Source organism: Hyperolius riggenbachi, chromosome 3 (genome assembly GCF_040937935.1).
Source record: "Hyperolius riggenbachi isolate aHypRig1 chromosome 3, aHypRig1.pri, whole genome shotgun sequence".
Classification (NCBI taxonomy): domain Eukaryota; kingdom Metazoa; phylum Chordata; class Amphibia; order Anura; family Hyperoliidae; genus Hyperolius; species Hyperolius riggenbachi.
In genome coordinates, this window is record NC_090648.1 from 245,763,754 (window position 1) to 245,789,362 (window position 25,609).

At 43.0% G+C, this 25,609-nt stretch overlaps 1 protein-coding gene across 9 annotated transcripts in view; it reads right to left on the reverse strand.

Moving 5' to 3' along the window:
- The window catches only part of USP6NL (USP6 N-terminal like), a 402,543-nt gene that overhangs the window by 264,893 nt on the left and 112,041 nt on the right, over positions 1–25,609 (reverse strand). For all 9 annotated transcript variants that reach the window (XR_011030371.1, XR_011030373.1, XR_011030372.1 and 6 more), the window contains exons 4-7: positions 13,242–13,281; positions 10,424–10,504; positions 3,522–3,629; positions 1,190–1,299 (exon numbers count right to left, since the gene is read on the reverse strand). Coding sequence is in view for 3 of the 9 variants with exons in the window: in XM_068276069.1 (XP_068132170.1) it covers positions 1,190–1,299; positions 3,522–3,629; positions 10,424–10,504; positions 13,242–13,281 (339 nt within the window). In the remaining 6 variants the exon portion in view is untranslated. The remainder of the gene's footprint in view (positions 1–1,189; positions 1,300–3,521; positions 3,630–10,423; positions 10,505–13,241; positions 13,282–25,609) is intronic.

Below are 25,609 nucleotides of genomic sequence, written 5' to 3' on the forward strand. Positions count from 1 at the left end.
ATAAAAAAAAAAAAAAAAAAAAAAAAAACAGGCACAGGTTGGCTTGCACCAATCAGTGCCACTTTGGGAGTTGGGAAAGTCCATGAACGCACAAGGAGACCTGCGAGAGCATGTGCATATGCATGATTTTGCACAGCGACGGCAGAGTAGCGCTAGGGAACAATACATGGAGAATGATCACCGTTGCTGGCTGTAACAATGATCAGTCAAAAAAAGAGGGCCACAGATTGGCTCAGGGAACACAGAGCTGCTGGGAATGCACATGCATGAAAGCGCGAGTGTACACACATCAGGAGTGTGGTGTTACATAATAATTAGTAATCTAGTAGTACAATATTTGTACCAAAGTCACACAATATAAATCGCAGCAAGGCAAAAAAATAAGTATTTTATACTAAAGTAAGCATGATAATTTATTTTTAAAAGTCAGTTTTAATAAAGTAGCAATAACTCTTAACCATTGTGCATGAACTTTGAAGTATAAACATAATGCTTACAGAAAAGATACACGGGGAAAAAAAAAGCAGTTAAAATATTTTACGTGTAAAAAAACAAAAATACACTGAAGGAAAACCATACCTGATAAATAATGCCAGTATACAGTATTATTTTTTATGGACCTCATGATAAGCTACCACAATGCTACAGTAGTGTTCCATTTTTAGGGGATGTAGCTAGGCTCTCTATGGTATCTCCCTGTGTGTCTCTCTCTCTATTACATCATTTATGCTCTACTCTACCTGTAACCTCGTATGGTTAAGAGTATGGTTAAGTTCTTCTGCGGTGTACATTGCACCCACAAAATTACTTCTTGGGGAACATCACTACTATACTCAGCTTTAACCTGTGTACAATCAGAAGAGCCCTGTTCTGGTTGGAAAATAAAAATTACAGCAGTAATAAAATTACAGAAGACCACAAGCCTAGCAGGTTAGTAGAGGGTTAATGATGAGGTTAGGGTTTCCAACATACATTATATACACAGAGGATGCTACTAAGGAACAGATGAAGTAGATTGTGGAGCAGTCATTGTTCCACTGTCCTATGCCATCACTGGTCCATAAGCCAAGGACAAGGTTCCCACTAAACAGGATCCTTTTATAGGTTTAGTAATAAATTTACATACACGTACATTTTTAAAATTTAGTAAAGTATATCTACATAATGCAATATTTAGATATTTACTTACTTCACTCCATATCGATCTCGGAACATAATGTGATCTCGAAATGTTCTATTAACATCCAAATCTATCTGCCGGATGTCAGGTGACAGACGTCTTGCTTTTTGCTTCAGAACCTGGGTAGAAGTACAGGAAATATTGGAAGTATCAGACAAACCTGGTACACACATTGCAAGTGTACCTGAGACGAAAGGAGGGAAAAGTTTTATACTTACCTGGGGCTTCCTCTAGCCCTCTCCACACAGATCACTCCCTCGCAGCTGTCCAAAGCCTTCTGGATCCTCTAGTAAAAGCACTGTTATCTTTGGCAAGTCATCGCAGTCCACCTGCGTGCGCTCCCGGTCAAACTCCTGTGGCTGGGAACATTCTTAGCCTGCGCAGGAATAGAATGCTCCCAGCAACGGAAGTGCGGTGGGATGCACGAGGCCGGGCTGCACATGCGCAGTACACAGATCGTTGGCAGTGATTAAAAAGAGATTAATAACCGGTTAAGCCCACTTTGAGACCCCTTAAGAAGGTGATGTAGAGCTTCATGAAACATATCGAGTCCAAATGTTCAGCCCCATGTAATTTAACAGTAATTTTACTTCTAGTGTCAACATTTGCGAGTCAAGTGAATTTTCCTAGGTCATTGCATTATTGTACATGAAGCGGTTTATAATGAGTTGTAAATAACACGATGTAAATGTTATCTAATGTATGAATTATGACATTCTTGTAGTATGGTTCTTTTAAAATGTATCAATAAAATGTGTGGTTTTACATGAATGACATAGGTCTTCTCATATCAAATTACATAGGATATTGACTTATCCCCTTAAAACTACTATATGCCTAGTTCATTTATGGACCAGGCTGGACTATGCCATGCTGAATGGAAAGACAATCCCTCACGCCTTACTCAGTCATGACAACGATTGTTACAAAGAGTGGTGAAAGAGCAGCCTGTTGCTTCTTTAAGTCTTTCTGCTGGGCAAATACATATTTTACTCAAACATACCTCTATCCTTGTTTGAACATAGGGGGATGTGAACACTCTGATGGGTGACATGATGCAGCAATTCTCAAACAAATCTGAGAAAGAAAGTAGAAGGATACCTACCGAACTAAAGTGAAAAGCCTTGCCCAAACGCTAGTTGGTTCTCACCAAGGCGGCCAGTTGAATCCAGCTCTTCAAAGATTCTAGTGGGTGTGCAGTGACCTCAATCCACCTTGATGTGTCAGTGAAAGATCTGGACTGCTGGATCATCTCTTCCAAACGCTGATCAAATCTATTATTCACCTTTCTTTCCCTGGCCGCTCTATGCCACTCAGTTATGCCCCGCATGTTGTCCCTCTGCCCCTCCATATCAACTGAACTTAGAGCATTGGGCCTCCTACTGCCACAAGAAGGGTTAAGTTCTGAACCCTGCAAGCGAGAGTAGCCATGCTTTTGTACGCACAAAGTGGTTATTGTGGTTAAGTAATGCCTCCACTTATCTAAAATTTGAAGAACATGAATGGATCATAAGAGACAAAGGATTTTCATGAGGCGTAACTGAAAATACTCCTCCTGTCCTAGCAACCAGTCAGTATCTCCCATTATGTGTTCTAACATGCTCTACTACAAATCAAGTTCCACTATTCCTGAGATAAGGCAATCCTTACCATATGTACATTCCTTTTAATTAATGGCAAACGTGATTTCAGCTTGCTTACAAATATTTATAAGAGTTATTTCATAGGGTTCGAAAAATAGACCAATATAGGAGAGCCAAGTGTGCTGCCGCTCTATGGATTAGGCCAGATTGGAAATGATCAACGATGTGCAAATAATTACAGCTTGCATGAAACTTGTATACAGCCTGAGATTGGGCCAATCAAGATCTACAGGAAGTGCATTTGATTCGTTCAATTCCAAGCTGCATATGATTTACTTTAGATCTACATGCATACCAGGATTATTTGCATTCCTGTGTCTACCTCTGGTTCTGATGTGGAAAATGAATAACAGGCTCATGTGTATGGGGATATTTCAAGAGGCTGGCATTCCTCTAAGACATGTACAGATGTGATATAATAGCTTGGTCATGCAAGATATGATCTGACTTTTCTCTTCCACTTGCAGAGATGCTTATTCTATTCAATGGAATGGAGAGGGGAAAAGTAACCGGAAGCCCTTTGCTGCAAATAAAATAGCAGCAGTCAGACAAAAAAAGAAAAATCTAACTTGGCCAACTGCTAAAACTCCCAAACAGCTTAAACTGCTGAAAACAGAGGATTTGTCTACATTCATCAAACTTTAACCTGAAATGATCACGCACAGAAGTCTAATGTAGTAAAGAAGTGAATATTTTACCAGATAAAGGTCTTTTCTCTCATCTTTCAGTTTAGGTACATCCAAAATCAATGACCAGACTTCACCTCGTAACTGAAGGGGAATGCCTTTATAAATTCTCCTGTGTAGCTGAATAAACAAAAATCATGAATATCAAACAAACTTAAGAAGCAAAAACAAAAATGCTAGTTTCAAGAGTAAAACAAAATACACTAATGAACAAAAGAACAATCACAGTATGAACTTCCCACTAGCTTCAGTTAAGTGTGCGTGTTTTTGCTAAGGAGGACACAAGGGGGAACAGAGCAAAAGACCTCCATGGAGTCTGAACTTCATGGAATACAATAGCAATTGCTTAAACTAAAAAAAGCAATTTTCAATAAGGGCCATTCCATGCAATAATTTGATAGTTTTGGGCATCTTTTTACTGTACATACATACTGTTCACTTTTTGTCAAGCAGCCTGGTCTGTTCTATAGAGAGGGAAGGGGGAAACATTGCACTTGCAATGATAGTCAGGTATGGTTTTTCAATTATGTGTTGTTGGTGGACAGTGAGGGCACTTGGACAAGCTTTATAAAAGGCCAAAGAAGGGAGGTTCGCACAATTGTCTCCAATATCAAAAATTCAGAATAATGGTTTATTGAGGACGTATCCATACAATCAGAAAGCATTCCACAAACATGTTTCGGACACCAGGTCCTTAAATCATAGAACTATGATTAAGGACCTGGTGTCCGAAACATGTTAGTGGAATGCTTTCTGATTGTATGGATACATCCTGAATAAACCATTATTCTGAATTTTTGATATTGGAGACAATTGTGCGGACCTCCCTTCTTTGATCTGTACATATTGGGCACGGCTGCCTGTGTTCCTGCACTGTCCTCCATAGCACGGTCGAGCGGTATTTTCCAACTGTTTTCCTACTTTATAAAAGGCATCAGAGTGATCTTGATACTTTTGGTGAACTAAGTCAGGGCTTTTTAACTCAGGACTCAAGTACCACCACCGGTGGATATTTTGCAGAAAACCACAAGCATTCACAGGTGAGGTAATTAGTTTCTCATCAGAGCTCATTAACTACATCTGTGGATTTCCACACAACATGCAGTGAGTTGAGAAACGTGACCTAAGTCCCAAGTGTGTAGTTACAGAAAGCCTGTAACCAAAAAAAAAACAAAGAAACAAAAAAAAAAAAAAAGAAAAATCCCCTTTGGGGAATACTTGCCTCGGGAGGGAGAAGCCTCTGGATCCTAAAGAGGCTTACCCCATCCTCCGTCACGGCAATTCAGTGCTGCGACCCTGCCGACCAGCGGTGAGGTAAATATTTACCTACCACGATCCTGCGCAGGTGTGGCTCTTCGTTCAGGCTAAGGCGGAAATAGCTGAGCTCAATCGTATCCGCTCTACTGCGCAGGCACGAGTCCTTTGCGTCTGGGCAGTAGAGCGGATACGATCGGGCTGGGCTATTTCCGCCCAAGTCCAAACGAAGAGCCACTACTGCGCCTATGCAGGATCGCAGTAGGTAAATATTTAGCGCGCCAATGCAGTAGTTGTCAGGATTTGTTGAGCAAGTTTTGGGGGAGCAAGTTTTGGGGGAGCCAGCGCTGGATTCCCCCAAGCGACAGAGGATGGGGAAGCCTCTTTGGGACCCTCCCGAGGTAAGTATCTCCCAGAGGGAGAATTTTTTGTTACAGAGTCTCTTTAATATATCTGTGCTTTGAGTTCATTTGTCCTTTACCTATACAGCTATGACTATGAAATTAGGCATGTAAATCAAGAAGAGTATGGCATTTAATTCACTTCTGCCACTTTAAATACAATTAAGCTGCTGGAAGATTTGGGCACAGGATAAAGCTGAAAAACGTCTCACCCTGCTCCTGCACAAGTCCCGGCGGCACTAATTGCCATTCCCAGTCCAGGTCGCTGTGGATAGTGAGGAAAAATGTGATTCTGTTTCCAGCTATTGCTGGCGGCCGAATTACAGTGTTTATATAGAAATGTGTGTTCCGTCTTTTGATGGCACTTGAATTACTCACTGAGCGCCTCTATAGCCGTAATTCCTATTACGGTATATGGCAGCACTGGCTAGCCTGCGCATACATCTCCGGCGCTGTTTTTACAGCGCTCCCTTTAAATACTGTTTAGGATGCTTTCATTTCAAACCTTCTACTAGCTATGTTGGAAATCTCCATCCAAATGTCCAGGCACAGAAAAATCAATTGATCCAACAGTGCATCACACAAGCTTGACAGACTTGCGGTTCTGGGATGAATAATGCTACGAAAAAGTGATAGATTCATGTTACTCTTCTTACCCGCCCCAAATAAGTGGCGCTGTCATTTAACAACCAAGAAATCCTACATATGAGTTATTCCTATAGGTGTGTAGGTTTTGCATCAATAAATCACACATTTCACACAAATCACAATTCAAGAACTGTGCTTTGTGTTTACTCAGGTTGACTTTTGTATTATACTAAATTTTAAGTTGATAAACAATTAAGAATTACGAATAATCATAAAGGGGCAGGGGGGGGGGGGGGGGGAAGGAGGATCATGAAGGAATAAATAGCTTTTCACACCACTGTAATACAGCACCTATATATTAAAATGATTTGACGTAAGAACAAGCTCAAACAGTATAATGAGACTGCTGAATTGACAAGAGCATAGCTCATGATGAATACCAAACAAATGCTGGAAATAAAATGTACATTTATCAATTTACTTCTTTTCCGACTTCTATATATTCTATAGCTGAAAGAGGTTCTAACCTTGTACACTGTGCTGCCAAAGTCTTGATTCACAGATAATGGTTTTCATAGCATAAGTCCATGCTACACACAAGATACATACATACAGCCACCAAAAAACCTGGGGCAGATCAGCCTTTGTTATTCACATTATAACTTCTATACAAGGAATACATTGCAGGCATTTCCAGCAGTGCGAGGGAGATGTGGGTGAAGGAGGTTATCTGCCACATTACATCAAGACAAGCTGTTTTCAGAAATCTATCAGTTTCTAAATGTCAAGGCAGCATTAACAATGTGCTGTGAATGAAGCACAAGCCAGGAATTCAAACAGGTTAACGTCTTCAAAGGAAGACTGGCACCAAGAGCAATTTGAAACGCAGAGAAATTGAGGAAAGGCATTCTCTTTAGGGCTCAACCACCGATGCAAACCTGTCAGGAGTTCAATATTCCTTAAAATGGTAGACAACCTGTATGCAGGTGTGCTTAAAAGAAATTATTGTACGTTAGTTAAGGTAGATTTACAGTTATTTTGTGCATCTTCCATTTGCAAATTATTGCGCCAATAGTGGTCACCTACTCACTAAGCTGCTTTGCGATCTTGTAATTTAGTCCATCCTTGTGCAATCTTGTTCCTGACATCCTTGGACAGCTCTTTGGTCTTGGTCATGGTGACTAGCTTGGAATATAATTGATTGACTGCTTCTGTGGGCAGATGTCTTTTACACAAGTCCCGTAACAAACTGTGATTAGGAGCACTCCCTTACAGATGGCGTTATATAGTTTCTTGGGTTGAAAAAAAGACATACGTCCATCGAGTTCAACCAGAGAACAAAGTACAACACCAGCCTGCTCCCTCACATATCCCTGTTGATCCAGAGGAAGACGAAAAACCCTTACAAGGCATGGTCCAATTAGGCCCAAAAGGGTAAAAAACTCCTTCCCGACTCAAGATGGCAATCAGATAAAATTCCTGGATCAACATCATTGGGCATTCCTAGTAATTGTAGCCATGGATGTCTTTCAACGCAAGGAAAGCATCTAAGCCCACTTTAAATGCAGGTATAGAATTTGCCATAACTACTTCCTGTGGCAATGCATTCCACATCTTAATCACTCTTATTGTAAAGAACCCTTTCCTAAATAAATGGCTAAAACATTTTTCCTCCATGTGCACATCATGTCCTCTAGTCCTTTGAGAAGGCCTAGGGACAAAAAGCTCATCCGCCAAGCTTTTATATTGCCCTCTGATGTATTTATACATGTTAATTAGATCCCCTCTAAAGGCCCATACACACGTCGGATTTTTCCGGATGGGTCGTTTGAACGTCCCGTTGTTCAGTCGTCCGCACGCCAAATCGGGCGTGTGTACAAACTGTCGTTTGGGTGATAAGACCGATTTTGAGCGATCCGCCTGGCAAAATCAGTCTTATCACCCAAACGACAGTCTGTACACACGCCCGATTTGGCGTGCGGACGACTGAACGATGGGACGTTCAAACGACCCGTCGTTCGGACAAATCCGATGTGTGTATGGGCCTTAAGGCGTCTTTTCTCTAGACTAAATAAACCCCACTTTAACCTTTCTTGGTAATTGAGACCTTCCATCCCACGTATCAATTTTGTTGCTCGTCTCTGCACCTGCTCTAAAACTGCAATATCTTTCCTGTAATGTGGTGCGCAGAACTGAATACCATATTCCAGATGTGGCCTTACTAGAGAGTTAAACAGGGGCAATATTATGCTAGCATCTCAAGGTTTTATTTCCCTTTTAATGCATCCCAAAATTTTGTTAGCTTTAGCTGCAGCGGCTTGGCATTGAGTACGATTATTTAACTTGTTGTCGAGGAGTACTTCTAAGTCCTTCTCCAAGTTTGATGTCCCCAACTGAATCCCATTTATTTTGCATAGTTACATAGTTATTTTGGTTGAAAAAAGACATACGTCCTTCGAATTCAATCAGTATAAAGTACAACACCAGCCCGCTCCCTTACATATCCCTGTTGATCCAGAGGAAGGCGAAAAAACCCTTACAAGGCATGGTCCAATTAGCCCCAAAAGGGAAAAATTCATTCCCGACTCCAGATGGCAATCAGATAAAATCCCTGGCTCAACATCATTAGGCATTACCTAGTAATTGTAGCCATGGATGTCTTTCAACGCAAGGAAAGCATCTAAGCCCCTTTTAAATGTATAGAGTTTGCCATAACGACTTCATGTGCAATGCATTTTGTATGGTGCTAGACCATTGGTACGACCAAAATGCATGACTTTACATTTTTCAACATCGCATTTCATCTGCCATTTATGTGCCCATATAGCCATCCTATCCAGATACCGTTGCAGTATGTCCATATCTTCCTGTGAGTCGATGATTCTGCACAATTTTTTATCCTCTGCAAAAATAGCAACATTGCTCACTACTGCATCTACCTGGTCATTAATAAATAAATTGAAGAGCACTGGACCCAGTACAGACCCCTGTGGGACCACACTGCTTACAGTCCCCCATTTTGAGTATGATCTATTGACTACAACTCTGTTTTCTGTCCATTAGCCAGTTCCCTATCCATGCACACAGACTCTTCCCCAGTTCTTGCATCCTCAACTTTTGCACCAGACTTTTGTGTGGAACAGTGTCGAAGGCCTTTGCAAAGTCCAAGTATATCACAGCTACAGCATTCCCAATATCCACATTAGCGTTCACTACCTCATAAAAGCTGAGCATGTTAGTCAAACAGGACCTGTCTTTAGTAAACCCATGCTGATGCTGAGAAATAAGATTATTTTCTACTATGAAGTCATGTATAGTATCTCTTGATAACCCCTCAAATAGTTTGTATACAACTGATGTTAAGCTTACAGGTCTATAATTTCCTGGATCTGTTTTTTTGCCCTTCTTAAATAATGGGAAACGTGAGCTGTACGCCAATCCACTGGGACTCCGCCAGTTGAAAGAGTCACAAAAGATAAGATAAAGGGGTTTATCTATAACTGAACTTAATTCCCTTAGGACCCGAGGATGCATGCCATACGGGCCAGGTGCCTTGTCTAATTTTAAATTTATTTAGTCTTGCCTTCACTTCTTAAAGAGACAAACCCCTCCACCTTTTTTCCCTGTTCTATCCTTCCTAAATACATTGTATCCCTCTAAATATGCTATCCAGTCATGGCTTTCATCCATCCATGTCTCAGTTATTCTTCCCACAATGTCATAGCCTTTGTCAATCAGAATGAACTCTAGTTCGTCCATTTTATTTGCAAGGCTCCTGGCATTGGTTACCATGCACTTTATATTGTTACCTCCACATTTTCCTAGCATTGGTTACCATGCACTTTATATTTTTACCTTCACATTTTCCAATTTTGGTTACATGAAATGGGCTACTTGAAGTTTTATCAACCTCCTTACTCTTACACTGTCCCCCCCCCCCTCTCCACCCCCCATAATGTTAGGCTCCCACTATCTTTTTACCTTATCTTGTCTACATATCTCATAATCTCAGCTTCCTACCTGCATACAGTGAAGACAACTGGGAGCCTGAAATCTGGCTGGTGGTTAGGGGATTAAAGTACAGATTATATACTCTTTTGCCTTACTTACAGTGATGGAAATAAGTATTTGATCCCCTGCTGATTTTGCCGATTTGCACTCTGACCTAGAAATGACTAGTCTACAATGGCAGGTTTATTGTAGCTGTGAGAGACAAAATAAAAACTCAAAATAATCCTTAAAGGACAACTGTAGTGAGAGGTTTATGGAGACTGCGATATTTTTCCCTTTTAAGCAGTTCCAGTTGCCTGGCAGTCCTGCTGGTCTATTTGGCTGCAGTAGTGTCTGAATCAGACCAGAAACAAGCATGCAGATCATCTTGTCAGATCTGGCTATATGAGAAACATCTGATGTGCTGCATGCTTGTTTAGGGTCCATGGCTAAAAAGTAATAGAGGCAGAAGATTAGCAGGAGAGCCAGGCAACAAGTCTTGCTCAAAATGAAATACGTATGGCAGCCTCCATATCTCTCTCACTACAGTTGTCCTTTAAAAACCCAGTGCCACAAAGTCAAAGCTTGATGTGCATTGCAATGAGTAAAATAAGTATTTTCCAACTGCATAGTGAAATAGAATATGTTATAAACCAATACTCTCCTACAGTTCTGTATTACCTTTTCAGAATTCTTGTACTTATCCCAACCTTTTAACATTTTCAACCATTTGGAGGTCCTTTCAATTTCCAAGAATTTTTGCTGAAAATACAATTAGTTAACATTAATAAACACAAATCCCAATATTTTAACGTAACCATTAAATACAGTTTTCTACAGTGTTCTCCTTTCCTGTAAGGTCTCATTCATACACAGCAATAACTGCCCACTGTGTTGCTATACGCTGCAGCATTGACCCCATTCAATGAACAGAGAAAGAACTGTGTCTTGGTAGTAGTGGGATGTGGGTCTTAAAATTCAGACCCATGCAGATCTCTAGTGAAGAGCTAGAGGCTGCAGCAGCAAAATTAGTATTAGACAAGATTTCTGCGGACAATGCAAAGTGGTCGAACAGGTAAACAATATCTGGAAAATATCAATCTTTTACTTGGTCCATTACTAAATGAATAGTAACTAAATGTCTGCAAGAAAATACAAAAAAAAATAAATTTCAACTGACTCCCTCAACTCAACCTGCATTACCCATTGCTGACTACACACTTATTAGAATCCCAACCGTCTATATCCTGCTGGATCCTGTCAGGTTCATGTCACTGAGCCAGTGTTAACTGTGCACCTGCTCCCTGCTTGCATCCCAAGGCTTAGTTCCATTTTATTTGTTTTTACTGCCAATGGGGACCCATAGGGACCCTGTTGTACATACAGAATTTGGCTAAGTGTCCACAAAAGGGCTGAGCCATACTTACTGAACCAAAAAATATCCCCATAGTCTCTCTGGAGGCCTAGCTGCCTTTTGTACCTAAAGGGAGGGTTCACACTGCCATAAAAAATGTTCAGATTATCAGAGAGGAACAAATCTTTAGACATACTAACGGAACCCATGCAAAGCAATGGGATACGATCACATTACTCCGTTCAGTTCCAATGAGAGGAACTGAAGGTTGTGTGCTGCAGGATAATTCGGGACAACTGAAAAAAACTTATAAGTTGACGGATTACATAGAAATGAGGGTAAAAGGTTTTCACTAAACATACTAGCAATAAAACAAGAAATCTGACAGGCTACTTCCGGTCAACTCAATGGTACTTTGTATCGTTTTTTTCATCCCCATTTTTTGCACAACTTTCATTTATAGCTTTCAGCCATAGCCTATTTTTAAGAAGCAGGAGAGGAAAGAGTCAGCGCTGTAAGTACAGATGGATCTGCCAGGAAGCTGAGAGCCAGCTTGTATGTGTTGTAGAACTGCAGTGTGCTCATCGGGATATATAATATAAATTAAAATACAATAGTTACGGTAAACATGAGGGGTTCCCGGCACTGCTAAAATTGCGTTATCGAACAGTTTTCCATAAATTCATCTATGCAGGTAATCAAACAATGTACAGACGAACACTGTAGAGGCAGGACACAAGTCTATTTTCAGCATCCTCTTCTGTCCGTTCACAAAATGCAAAATGGATGGAAAGACAGATACCAACTGAACAAACTGATTTGTTTATAATGAAACACGGATCCGGTGTGAACCCAGGCCAAGACTCAACTGCCAGAAATGGCACTCAAGTCTGCAAGTTAGTCTTTACCTACGGTTGTGTTTCTGCCTTGTGCCACTGGAACCTCAGGAGGATAAATCAGGACTTTAAAAAATAACCCCCTTCACTGAGTCCAAAAGGGTCCCTACTGTATATCCTCGACTACAAGGTTAGGTTGGACAATCAAAAAATAATAGTAAAAGCACTCCCCTCTCGATAGTGAATGCTCACAATCTACTGTTTACATTAACCCCCAACCAGAGTCCACAAGTTCTATAATATGGGGTATACTAGAATACAGTCCAAGTTCAGCAGAAATTGTCCAAGCTGGTTTCCAGCTAAAACTTAAGCAAGATCTGCGCTCTCTGACTTCATGTAAAATCACACTCTTAGTAGAGCACAATAAATTACCCTTTTAAGGGTATCACTTCTGGTCTCACAGATCAAGTCATGCCTCCGGGAGTAGGGAAATACTCGCTGCAATCAGTTAGTAAAGGGGGGAGGGCAATACTGGCCACAATTGGTTACTAAAGGGGTGGGTGGGCAATGCTGGTTGCAATTGGTTACTAAGGAGGGGGGGGGGGGGGGGAGCAACATTGGCTGCAATGTTTGAGGCTGACTTATACATGAGGTTAACGTACATCTGAGAATAATCAGGTTCATATTTGGGTACTGGAAAAGCAGGTACATTACCCATGACACAGGCCAGTCTCTGTCTAAACCAATGCACAAGTCAGGATGTGGTCATGGCACCAAAGCTAATTAAAGTACAGTTTTGTTAACAAAAACTAGAAAAGAAACTTAAAGTGGACCCAAACTCTTGCACGGGATAGAAGCAAAACACTGAGAAATGCACCCTGTATGTATTTATAGAGTTAACCCTAATTCCCCCTCATCTGTGACTAATCACAATTTGTAAACAAAGGTTGTTAACAATATGTCTGCTTCTATGAAATTAGGAAGTAGATACACTGCAGATTTATTGCAGGGTTTGTATCAGCTGTAACAAAGAAATGTTTTTCTTTACCGGTTATGCTGTTGGGTATCTTTTAGAGCAGAGAGGAAATTCTGAGTTCAGGTCCACTCTACTAAGAAAGGCTCCCTGGAAGTCAACCATACTTTTATTTTCAATGTAAAATGAATAGCTGAGAAACTTATCACCGCTTGCTGCTTCTCCCCCGAATCTAGGTAAAGACTAAATTCAACCTTTTACCTGATCCTGAACAAAGCTACACACATCCAGCAGTAGATATATTCAGTTTGATAAATGAAAGGCATAGAAACATACCTTTTCTGTAGCTTCATCGTGAACTGGAAGTTCTTCATCACTGAACAGAAAAGAATGATGACATATATTAAGATAAATGGTAAAGAGGTGCATCACATTCCTCATCCTCTTAGAGGCAGTATAAGCACAGATAAAGTGTTCACTGTGCATCCACTGCAGAAATCAGAATGAAAGGCAGTATTCTATCCATTCACATTATTGATTTCTGAGGAGCCTGCCAATCTGAGTGACAAAAAAAATATAAAACAGACAGAAATGTAACAGGAGTGGAGAAACAATTACATGTGGAAAGAGAATGTTCTGATAAAAAAAAACAAAAAAAACATTTGTTGGCTGGATAGTGTAATGGTTAAGGGCTCTGCCTCTGACATGGGAGACCTGGGTTCGAATCTCGGCTCTGCCTGTTCAGTAAGCCAGCACCTATTTAGTAGGAGACCTTGGGCAAGACTCCCTAACACTGCTACTGCCTATAGAGTGCGCCTTAGTGGCTGCAGCTCTGGCGCTTTGAGCCCGCCAGGAGAAAAGCGCGATATAAATGTTCTGTGTTTGTTTGTTTGTTTGCATACAGAAATGGAATGAAATTTGTTGGCTGCACTGCACTATTAAATAACATGCTACACACATAACTGAAACATATTGAGGTACACTTCTAAAGCTTTATACCACATCAGTAGCAATCTAAGCTTAAAAAACCTGTCCCAATTCAATGCCAGGGGATATGACACTTGTTTCATGGTAGTCTCTTTACAGTCCAGAATTGGCATGTCAGTTACAATCTGATTCATTTGTCAAATTAACACTCTCCATGCCGGTGCGAATTCTAACTCCTCAGCCATGTTAAACTCATTAACTTGATGTCTACAAAGGTGACTTTAGGAGAATTGCTGGGTGATTTTTATTACTTTTGTTTAGCTGTATTCAGCACTACACATTATCGCCTCATTACTTCATTGGTTTTTGTTAGTATGCCTTAGTATGCCTTTACATCTCTTATTAATTTTTTCCAAGTAACGTTTAAGGTTAAAAAAAACAAAAAACACATCTCAACAACACCATATAGCTTATTGCCAGCAATACCTAATACCCAGAAGCTATTTTACTGTTGATGCAGCATTTCAAGATCCCACGAAGCAGTTGATTACTCTGTGTCTGGATAAAGGGGTCCTATTTGAGCCTAAAATCTTGGGTCCTATTTACACTTATGTGTGAATAAACAGCATCTGCATAAATAATAAAGTGTATGGTGGACAAACATGATCAATGGATCATGCAAGGATGTACCATTATAGACTGAAGTCCAGTGGAAGTGGAAAAAGACATAACCATTGCATGACATTGTGTAAGATAGTCGACGTCACATTTTACTGTACCATTTAATTAAAACGTATTGAGGAGTAACAGCTATGTCCTCTTCCTTTGGTTTTGACACTAGTATGTAACACAAGACCAGATTAGACCCTACAGAGCTGTCATGGGAAGCATGGCCTGGGATGCAGGGTTACAAAACATATTGGAAAAAAACCCATTGTGGTTTTGCAAAATCACTTTTGATGCTACATGAAGGTAAATTAATCTACGAGAAATCACTGCGCTCCAATGGTAAAAATATTATGACAGGGGATCGCAGCAAGAAAAAGGTCACGTCACTTTCACAATTAGTCAATAGGCAGGTATTACTGCGCTCCTGCGCTCCGCGGACTGAGGTGCTATTGTGGGATCCACTGTCTAGCGTTTTTACCAAATAAATATTGGATTTGCTTTTAAGAGGAGCCTGGCTGACCGGCGATTATTTATATGCAGTGTGGCAAGACGCGCTTCTGGTGAGTGGGGCTAGCATAGGGGGGAGTCTGAGTATATCCTTCCCAAGGTGGTGGGCTTACCCCCAGGAGTGCACTCACGTGGTGCGGATTTCAATTTTTATTGTGGCAATACTTTGCACTATGTGCACTTGTTTATGATTATTTACAGTGTTTTGACCTCTGTGAGAGGCACTGGAGCGCAGTAATACCTGCCTAATGAAGGTAAATTAGAAATATTTTTTTTTTCAGTGAATCATGGGCATGGCCATTGGCTTACTAGGTACCCCAAAAATTCAAGCAACTGCTCACCTTCTGTAGCCAGATGACTGCCTTGAGAGCAGTAAGCAACTGCCATACACTGATCTATAAATATCCACACATCAGTAAAATTATGATTTTGAACAGTAGTAGCAGTAGATGAGGCCAGCACCATCCGTATTTTCATATGCTCTTTTATTCAGATAGTTGCATAGTAGACTGTCGCATAAAATGAGACGTTTCGAAGTAAGCTTCTTTATCAAGCATGCGACAGACAATACACATTTAGATGTGGTTTGGCCCACATAAATATAGCCACAAGGGCATTTTAGAAAATAAGTAACATACTGTGAATCGCAATTATAGCATCCCTTGATATAAAATCTTTTTCCTGTATGTGGATGAACAAAATATGGGGACCTTATAATCTAAGTGACAGTGCACGCAGTTGAGGCAGGGGAATGTCCCCCTGCGTGAAAGACCTGTGATTGGTCGATATGTTCTCGACCGAGGAATTGGTAGATTTAATGGTGGGTGTGTATAAATACATCAACCTGTACATGTATATTGTGTCTGTCGTATGCTTGATAAAGAAGCTTACTTCGAAACGTCACATTTTATGCGACAGTTTACTATGCAACTGTCTGAATAGAAGAGAATTTGAAAATACGGATGGTGCTGGCCTCATCTACTGCTACTACTATATCCGGGTGGTGACCGGACGGCCTGGCACATCCAACCGACTATTGGAAGGTGTGCATCCTCTTCTGTCTTTGCATGATTTTGAACAGTTTAAAAATCAAATGTGGTGCAATAGTATGTTTAAAGCAAGAAGATGGGGGAAGCACAACTGAACTGAAAGGAGTATAGAGGCTGCCATATTTATTCCCTTTTAAGCAATACCAACTGAATGGCTGTCCTGCTGATCCTCTGCCTCTAATACTTTTAGCCCTAGACCCTGAACAAGCATATGCAGGCGTTTCTGACATTATTGTCAGAGCTGACAAGATTAGCAGCTTGCTTGTTTCTAAAGTGATTCAGACACTACTGTAGCCAAATAGACCAGCAGGGATGCCAGGCAACTGGCATTGCTTAAAAGGAAATATAAATGGCAGCCTCCATATTCTTTTCACTACCTGTAATTAGTAAAATTTTTGCTGGAAATCAAACCAAAATTATGATTGGTTATGCATGTTGCAATAGTAAATAGTGGTTATGCATATTGCAATAGTAAAATATCGGTAATCTTTACCGTTTTGCCGTGACTTAACCCTACTCACACAGAACCCTCCCTCTACCAATGCCCAACCCTTAACCCTCCTTCTACCGATACCTAACACTGAGCCCTCCCTCTATGGATACCTAACCCTTAACGCTCCTACCAATACCCAACCCTTAACCCACCTTCTACCGATGCCTAACACTGAGCCCTCCCTCTACCGATACCTAACCCTTAACCCTCTCTCTACAATACCTAACACTGAGCCCTCCCTCTACCGATACATAGCCTTGAGCCCTACCTCTACCGATACCAAACACTGAGCCCTCCTTCTACTGATACCTAGCCCTGAGCCCTCCCTCTACCGATACCTAACCCTCCCTGTACTGATACCCAATACTGAGCCCTCCCTCTACCGATATCTAACCCTTAACCCTCCCTTTACTGATACCTAACACTTAGCCCTCCCTCTACCTATGCCTAACCCTTAACCGTCCCCTTGCTCTGCACCCACTATGCAAAGCCGCAATTTGCATAGCAGGAAGACTTTGCACCCGCTATCTTATGTCACAAAATTTCCTCACATTGCAGCAAATCGTGGCTTTTATAATGGGCACCTATGAGGGTGCTCTTATTTCCAAGGCACCTGCTGTGCCCTTTTTTCCGGCTTTGAAAGAGACACCCTTAAGTAACTCAGACAGTGGAAGTTTTAAACTTAGATTTGTAATGTATATGTTAGGTAATGTTTTACCTGTCCTCTGCTCTCAGGTGTTATCTCATCCTCACATCAATTTTAATATCTGCAATCAGGGGCGTCGCTAGCCCTATTTTGGGGGGGCACGTGCCCCCAATCTGTCCTGGGGTGCCACGGATCTCTGCCCGCCGCTCACCCCCTCTGTCAGCGCAGCCGCCGCCGCGTCACACTCAGTCAGACCTCAGCATCAGGCGGCGAGCCGGTGACCAATCGTGCGGGCGCTAGGACCCAGCGCCCGCACTGATATGCGGAAGTGACATCACTTCCGCATATCGAGTGGGTGCGTCCGGCGCCCGCTGGTACTGGTCGGGTCGCCGCTGATCATGAGGTCTGCTGCGAGGTAGGGGAAGCGGCAGCTAGAGGGGGGGGCGCCCCTCCCTGTCACTCACTCACTGCCTGGGGCCCTGTCACTCACTCACTGCCTGGGGGGCCTGTCACTCACTCACTGCCTGGGGGGGCCCTCCCTGTCACTCACTCACTACCTAAAGGGCCTCCCTGGCACTCACTCACTACCTAAAGGGCCTCCCTGGCACTCACTCACTCCCTAAAGGGCCTCCCTGGCACTCACTCACTCCCTAAAGGGCCTCCTTGGCACTCACTCACTCCCTAAAGGGGCTCCCTGGCACTCACTCACTCCCTAAAGGGGCTCCCTGGCACTCACTCACTCCCTAAAGGGGCTCCCTGGCACTCACTCACTCCCTACAGGGGCTCCCTGGCACTCACTCCCTACAGGGGCTCCCTGGCACTCACTCCCAAAAGGGACTCCCTGGCACTCACTCCCAAAAGGGGCTCCCTGGCACTCACTCCCAAAAGGGGCTCCCTGGCACTCACTCACTCCCTAAAGGGGCTCCCTGGCACTCACTCACTCCCTAAAGGGGCTCCCTGGCACTCACTCCCTAAAGGGCCTCCCTGTCACTCACTGCCTAAAGGGCCTCCCTGTCACTCACTGCCTAAAGGGGCTCCCTGTCACTCACTCACTGCCTAAAGGGGCTCCCTGTCACTCACTCACTGCCTAAAGGGGCTCCCTGGCACTCACTCACTGCCTAAAGGGGCTCCCTGGCACTCACTCCCTAAAGGGGCTCCCTGGCACTCACTCACTCCCTAAAGGGGCTCCCTGGCACTCACTCACTCCCTAAAGGGGCTCCCTGGCACTCACTCCCTAAAGGGGCTCCCTGGCACTCACTCACTCCCTAAAGGGGCTCCCTGGCACTCACTCACTCCCTAAAGGGGCTCCCTGGCACTCACTCACTCCCTGAAGGGGCTCCCTGGCACTCACTCACTCCCTGAAGGGGCTCCCTGGCACTCATTCACTCCCTGAAGGGGCTTCCTGGCACTCACTCACTACCTAAAGGGCCTTCCTGTCACTCACTCCCTAAAGGGGTTCCCTGTCACTCACTCACTGCCTAAAGGGGCTCCCTGTCACCCACTCACTCCCTAAAGGGGCTCCCTGGCACTCACTCACTGCCTAAAGGGGCTGCCTGTCACTCACTCACTGCCTAAAGGGGCTCCCTGGCACTCACTCACTGCCTAAAGGGGCTCCCTGGCACTCACTCACTGCCTAAAGGGGCTCCCTGGCACTCACTCACTGCCTAAAGGGGCTCCCTGGCACTCACTCACTGCCTAAAGGGGCTCCCTGGCACTCACTCACTGCCTAAAGGGGCTCCCTGGCACTCACTCACTGCCTAAAGGGGCTCCCTGGCACTCACTCACTGCCTAAAGGGGCTCCCTGGCACTCACTCACTGCCTAAAGGGGCTCCCTGGCACTCACTCACTGCCTAAAGAGGCTCCCTGGCACTCACTCATTACCTAAAGAGGCTCCCTGTCACTCACTATCGGGGTCCCTGTCACTCACTACCTAACTGGAGGCGCCTGTCACTCACTATCTAACCTGAGGGTCCCTTTCACTCACTACCTAACTTGGGGGGCTACCATATTAAGGGGGCATTCTTTCTATTTATGTGAAATGCTGTCTATTTATGTGCCTTATGACTGCTGAATTTGTCTTGTTGGGAGCCTTATGATTTGTTGGGGGCCTCAAGATTGCTGAATTTGTCTTGTTGGGGGCCTCATGATTTGTTGGACGCCTCATGATTGCTGAATTTGTCTTGTTGGGGGCCTCATGATTTGTTGGGGGCCTCATGATTGCTGAATTTGTCTTGTTGGGAATTACATGATTGCTAATTGCGAGACTATGGGAAAAGCTGAATCCTTATCATATGAGACAATAGCATTAAACCAACTTTTTTAGCTTTTTAAAACAGAAAATAAAACTGGGAGGTTCTAAAAAATTGAATACATTTTTCAGGAGTAGGATGGATGAAATTGTTTATCTTCACAGTTCAACTTGGATTTTCCATAATGTTCATGTATGAGTTAAAACGTTTGTACAGTATTTAAATTGCTGTTGCCACTTTGCGATATATAAGTGACTTTTGGGTTGCAGTTTGGGCACTCGGCCTCCAAAAGGTTCGCCACCACTGTCATAATCTAATGTCCCACCATTGCTAGGTTCATGTAAATTTGTCTCCACCCGTTACCACACCTATATTCTGGTCCATGGCCCACCCATTTTTCGGTGCGGTGCGATAAGCATGCCGCACAACGTGATCCTCATATTTTTGGCACGCTAGCTGCAGTGTGCTGAATTCTGCTACCTACAGTATGTACAGTATACGCTGTTCTCTAGTGCCTGCACTGTGTGCTGATTTACATCCAGTGTGTACAGTGTAAGGTGTTACTCTGTGCCTTTACTGATTGTAAACCAGCTATATTGTATGCTGATCCCTGCTACTTTCAGTATGTACAGTATTCGCTGTAAAGCCTGGTACACACATACAATTTTGATTAGCCAATTTTAGCTCTGTTCATAAAATTCATTGTCTGTTGGCCCACTTACTGCACGGGGGTGGTAAAATTGGGGGTCAGTGATTGACCAATCAAAATTGTATGTGCGTATACATCTTTGATCTATGCCTATACTGATTGTAAATTATCTAAATAAAGGACAGGGGGCTCCATACAATATTTCAATGGGCAGGCCCGTTATCTGTAGCTTACACCGCTGCTAAGTTCATGTACATTTGGCCCCACCCATGGCCACGCCCACTCACCTCATGGCCACGCCCATTTTTTTGCAGCGGCGCGCGCATATACCTCCCCGCCTGGTGGCCCCGATCTCCAAGGACCCTAGAAACGCCCCTGTCTGCAATTAGTTATTAGCGAGCGATATGGTTTCAACTTCAGTCTGACTACAAAAATGGTTGTTTAGAGCTCTGATTTTTTTAACCCTTGCAGTGAGAAAAACAACAAACATGACAAGACATATTGCGATTTTCTCCAGGCGGACTCAAAGCGCATGAGCTGCAGCCTTAAGGGCATGCTCAGTAGGCAGTAGCAGTGTTTAAGGAGTCTAGCCCAAGGATTCCTAATGAATAGGTCTGGCTTTCTGAACAGGAAGAGCCAGGATTTGAACACAGGTCTCCTGCCCTTAATCAGTACACTATTCAGCCACTGGGCTAGTTCTACTTAGGATTAGGACTGTACATACACATTTACATCATGTTACACAATGCTTTATATACCCCAATTTCCCCAGGGTTTCTGTGCAAAAATTGATCCAATTAATTTTCATTACCTTCTTTTTCCTGTAACTTGCCAAAATGTGTCAAGCAAGGGTCTAATATACAGTGCAGGAGAGTATTGATGTGTATGCATGCCAGATTTTTACTGCTTACTGCAAGCGAAAGGAACATAGGAGAAAAGTAATTTTTAATGAACGTTACTCTCGGAGAAAATGTACTTGCAATGTACTTGTAAATGCAAAGAAAAAAAAACATGCACTAACAGAGTACAGTATATTGTAACAAAACAAAACAAAAAAAACTACAGAAAAGCTACTCACAATTTTTGGGTTGCTAATATTTGCAACCACATATAGCCTATGGAAGAATCCTGCTCGGGTTGGGGTGTCTGCTCCTTGGTGGTCGCTCTATGGAAAGCTAAATACTCCTTTGTAGACGGAGGTTGCAAGGCAAGCTCCCAACAAGGGGAAAAATCTAAAAATGACAACCACCCAACAGAGGGGTAAGCAGTAGACAGCTGGTGGGTAGGAAGGGCCCAAAAGGATTTCAACAGTTTGAAAGTGTTTTATTCTTTTTGGGCATCTCCTACACACCACTAAGGCCTCGTTCAGACTATACGCGCTGCCGTCCACATTTTGGCAGCGCGTATAGTGTGCGACACGCAAGAACGGTAGAAGGGCATAGACAGCCCTTCTACCGTTCCCATCATATGCGCTGCGTGGCAGCGCGATTGTGCTATCTCGTGCTGCACGCATTTTTGGGAATCGCAGCGCATATCCCATTCATTGTAATGAATGGGATCTGCAGCGCAGCGCATAGGAGCGCAGATGGCGTGCGATCGGACGCGTTGCGTTCCAATCGCACAGCCATCTGCGCTAAATGATGTGAACGAGGCCTAAATGTGGATTGTGCCACCGCACTGCAAGATTTGCTTTCGTACTGCTAGTTGTTAAGCAAACAGCAGGAAAAGAGAGAAGTGGAAAGAGCTGAAATCATGACATGGTGATCTTGAGTAAGGAAAAATGTTATTTTAGATCTGACTCCCATGATTAGCTGGGCAGTCACTGGAAACATCAAGGAAAGAGGAGATATTTAGCTCGGAAAGGAGAAGCTGGTTAGCAACTCAGTTTAGAAATGCTGTGAAAGACAAATTACTAATCTAAAACTATATGAGAATTTGCTGCTGATATTAAAATAAGAAGGGAGAAGGCATGGGTGTAACAATCACCCCTGCTTCCCCTGCCATTGCAGGGGGCCCATAGGCTCAGGGGGCCCCTCCTCCCTCCTCTCCCCAACCACATGTGCAGTCAATTAGCAAAAAAAAAACAAACAAAAAAAAACTCTGTTCCCACGTGCAGGAGCGTGTGTAATTTTTTCCTGCTTCCAGGTGCTTAACAGCAGAACACTCTCTGCTGCCATTCGCCGGCTCCTGATCACGTGACCTGAATGGGTTTCGGGGACTAAGGGGCCCCATACTATCATTTTTGCAGAGGGGCCCTGTTAAGTCTAGCTATGCTCCTGAGAGAAGGTATAATAATTGTAGTTCTGAAAGTAGATAAGTTAGTTTAAATGGAGCTACCACAAAATACATGCAAACTCCTAGGTCAGAGGTGGACAAAATAACATTAAATTAAGAGTTCTGTCTGTCCAATCAAGAAGCTGGCTCTACTGTATAAATGTAGAGAAAATATTAGGAGTCAGCTGTACGATTATCTATTAGTTTCTTTATAGATTATTACAACAAAGCAATTGTTTCCACAATGCTTTTACCAAGAACACTGAGCAAGTCACATTAACGTGTTCCTCAGTGGGATGCTAAACTTCCTAATCATTTCCTCTATACCACTTTATTTTAAAACTGAGACCTTTACTTCTCTGACTTGGAAGCTTTAAGTGTCATACACACGTTTAGAGGGTTCTCAGCTGAGGCAGCTAGTCAGGGCCTGCTCTGCCCAGTATCTAGCATGTGTTCTGTGGCCCTGATGGGTCACAAAGAGAAACGGAGTGCTGGATCATCTTGGCCAAGCATAGTCCATTGGTCTCCTCTTTATCCATCCTGCTCTGTCATGCGCTGCACCATAATCCATAATCCCTCCACACCTATGCATACCAAAAGAACAGGCCGCTAGCCTCGAGGCTAGCAACACATCTGTCCAAGTACATCAGTATTGACCTGTCACAAGCTGCATGCATACAGCAATCAGTACCACAGATAAATATAAAAATCTGTAAAGGTGTTAGAAATAGATTAGTTGTCAAAGCACTGCATTATTTTGCATTAAGCCCCTTTACAGAGCAGCAAGTTTACCAAAGGAATACCAAGGAGGAAACCTTGGTTCTTTATGGGGGGGGGGGGGGGTTCATCTCAAGGAAAAGGAATGCTGAAGCTGGGCATCATCATCAGTTAGCCTCGTACACACATACAAGAACTGTTGGCAGAGGAAGAGGATTGGGAGTTAAGCCCTCAGGTGACTGAGGGGCTGCAGCTGTACAAACGTGTCAATAGCCTCTAGGCGATTAATTCTGTTGATGTACTGTGCAGGTGAAGCTTAGTTGTGAGTATTACATGGTTAAAATTAGGTGTCAGGAATGGGTTAACATTAGCCCTTAGACCGCCAGTTAATTTTTAAAAAGCTACAAGCCCGTGACAGCTATGTTTGTACTATGTTTATTTCAGTCTCAGTCAGTAGGGATGTCACTGAGGTGCCATTATGTTGGAGACGACTGAGAATTATGCCAATTTTTAGGATTAGAGATGCTAGCGAACAGTTTGCCAGCAAATCTCTATGAGCATTCTGGCCCTGTACTACTTCCGGGTCGCAATGTCCCGGAGTAGTACGCATGCCCGTGTCTGCAAAAGTCTTTTAGTACGCATGCCCTGGCCCGGCGGTGCATGTCCCTGATTGCAATGACGCGCACCGCCGGGCCAGGGCATGTGTACTAAAGGATGCGTGCAGACACAGGCAGGCGTAATACTCCAGGACATTGAGACCCGGAAGTAGTACAGGGCCTGTTGTTCACAGTGAGCAGCTCGCCTACATGTCTATTTAGGATACAGAATTATGATAATTTTTATGAAAATAGATTGTAAAATAGAGTAATCAAATCTTGGAGTGAAAGCATTTGATTGGTCCATTTTCAAGCTTCATAGATTTGCAGTAACATTTGCATAATTCTGCATCATTTAGCATTATTTGCATTGTTCTAAATGCCTTTCAGGCATCCGTGGCACAGGATTATGAGGAAACAAAAACCCTTTTAGATGTTCGCTGTAAGCGGAAGTAGTTTTGTACTAAAATGCCTTTTAGACACTCATGGTGTATGGATGAAAAAGCACAGAACACCTATGGATGTCTGCAGCAGGCTAAGCATTAAATGGAGAGATTAGGCGACAGAAGGTAATGTTAAGTGGAGGTTTAGGATAAGGCATCAAGCCGGCTTTGGCTGAAGTCGCATACCTAACGGAGCCGCCAGAGGGACCATGGAGGTGACCCAGTAGACGCAGAGGGACCCTGCTGGCTACAGGGGGCTGGAGGAAGCCCCAGGTAAGTACAGATTTCCATTGTATTCCTCTGCTCAGGGTCCCTCTAAGCAGACCATTTAGGGTTAGGCAATTAACAGGGAACACACAAAAACACAGATATATAAAAAATGATCCTCCGTAGCCGCAGCCTCCGTAGAAGCGCACCAGCGCAAAATGGCCGTAAGGCTCCTCAGCCCCTGCACCCACCGCACCCATTTGCAGCAACCTCCGGTATGTGCCTCACATGTTATTGATGTATGCATTTGACGCAGCAATTTGTGATCACTTTTGTATTGAATAAAAACAAAAGTTTGCGATAATTCAGGTTGGAGTGAGCTTGAAATATCTCCCAGGCACCACTGCTGAATATATGCAAATGAACCATTGTACCCTTAAAAGCTAAACACACCTCCAGAACCGCTGGAATGCAATGATGTGTCAGCTTGTTAATTTGTACAGAGCCATAATAATCCAACATGCATACAGACTGTTTCGGATTGTTTGATCCTCAGTGCATGGCATGGATTAATTTGGCTCTATGCAGTAGGGCTTGTAACACCGAGAGGTACAGACTGCTGGTTAGTCTGTACCTCTCGGTGTTACAAGCCCTACTGCATACAGCCAAATTAATCCATGCCATGCACTGATGAGGATCAAACAATCCAAAACAGTCTGTATGCATGTTGGATTATTATGGCTCTGTACAAATTAACAAGCTGACACATCATTGCATTCCAGCGGTTCTGGAGGTGTGTTAAGCTTCTAAGGGTACAATTGTCAATTTGCATATATTCAGCAGTGTTGCACTGGAAGACATCTCAAGCTCACTCCAACCTGAATTATCGCAAATTATTTCTGTTTTAAGAAAGCAAACTTTTGTTTTTCTTAACATCTTAGTAAGGGGGCTTTTAGGACCATTGTAGTCCCTTACACACTCCAATGAGTTCTGGGTCATCATGAGCTTGCTGGTTAGTCTGTATTGAATAAAGCAACTGAAGCAGTATCGGCGCTTCTCTCTCTCCTTTACACATAAAAAATGATCCTAAGCACAAAATACCAAAGAATCAGTAATTGTTTATCCAATACCTGATGCTTGCAGTAAACACACTGGCACCAAACTGATACAAACAGGATTTTATTTCATTATCACTCTTTTGTGAAATTCATGAGTGGTATGAAAAGTGAAGAAAACTCCTACAAAAATCTAACTATGGTCATGCAATTACGTGGTTTT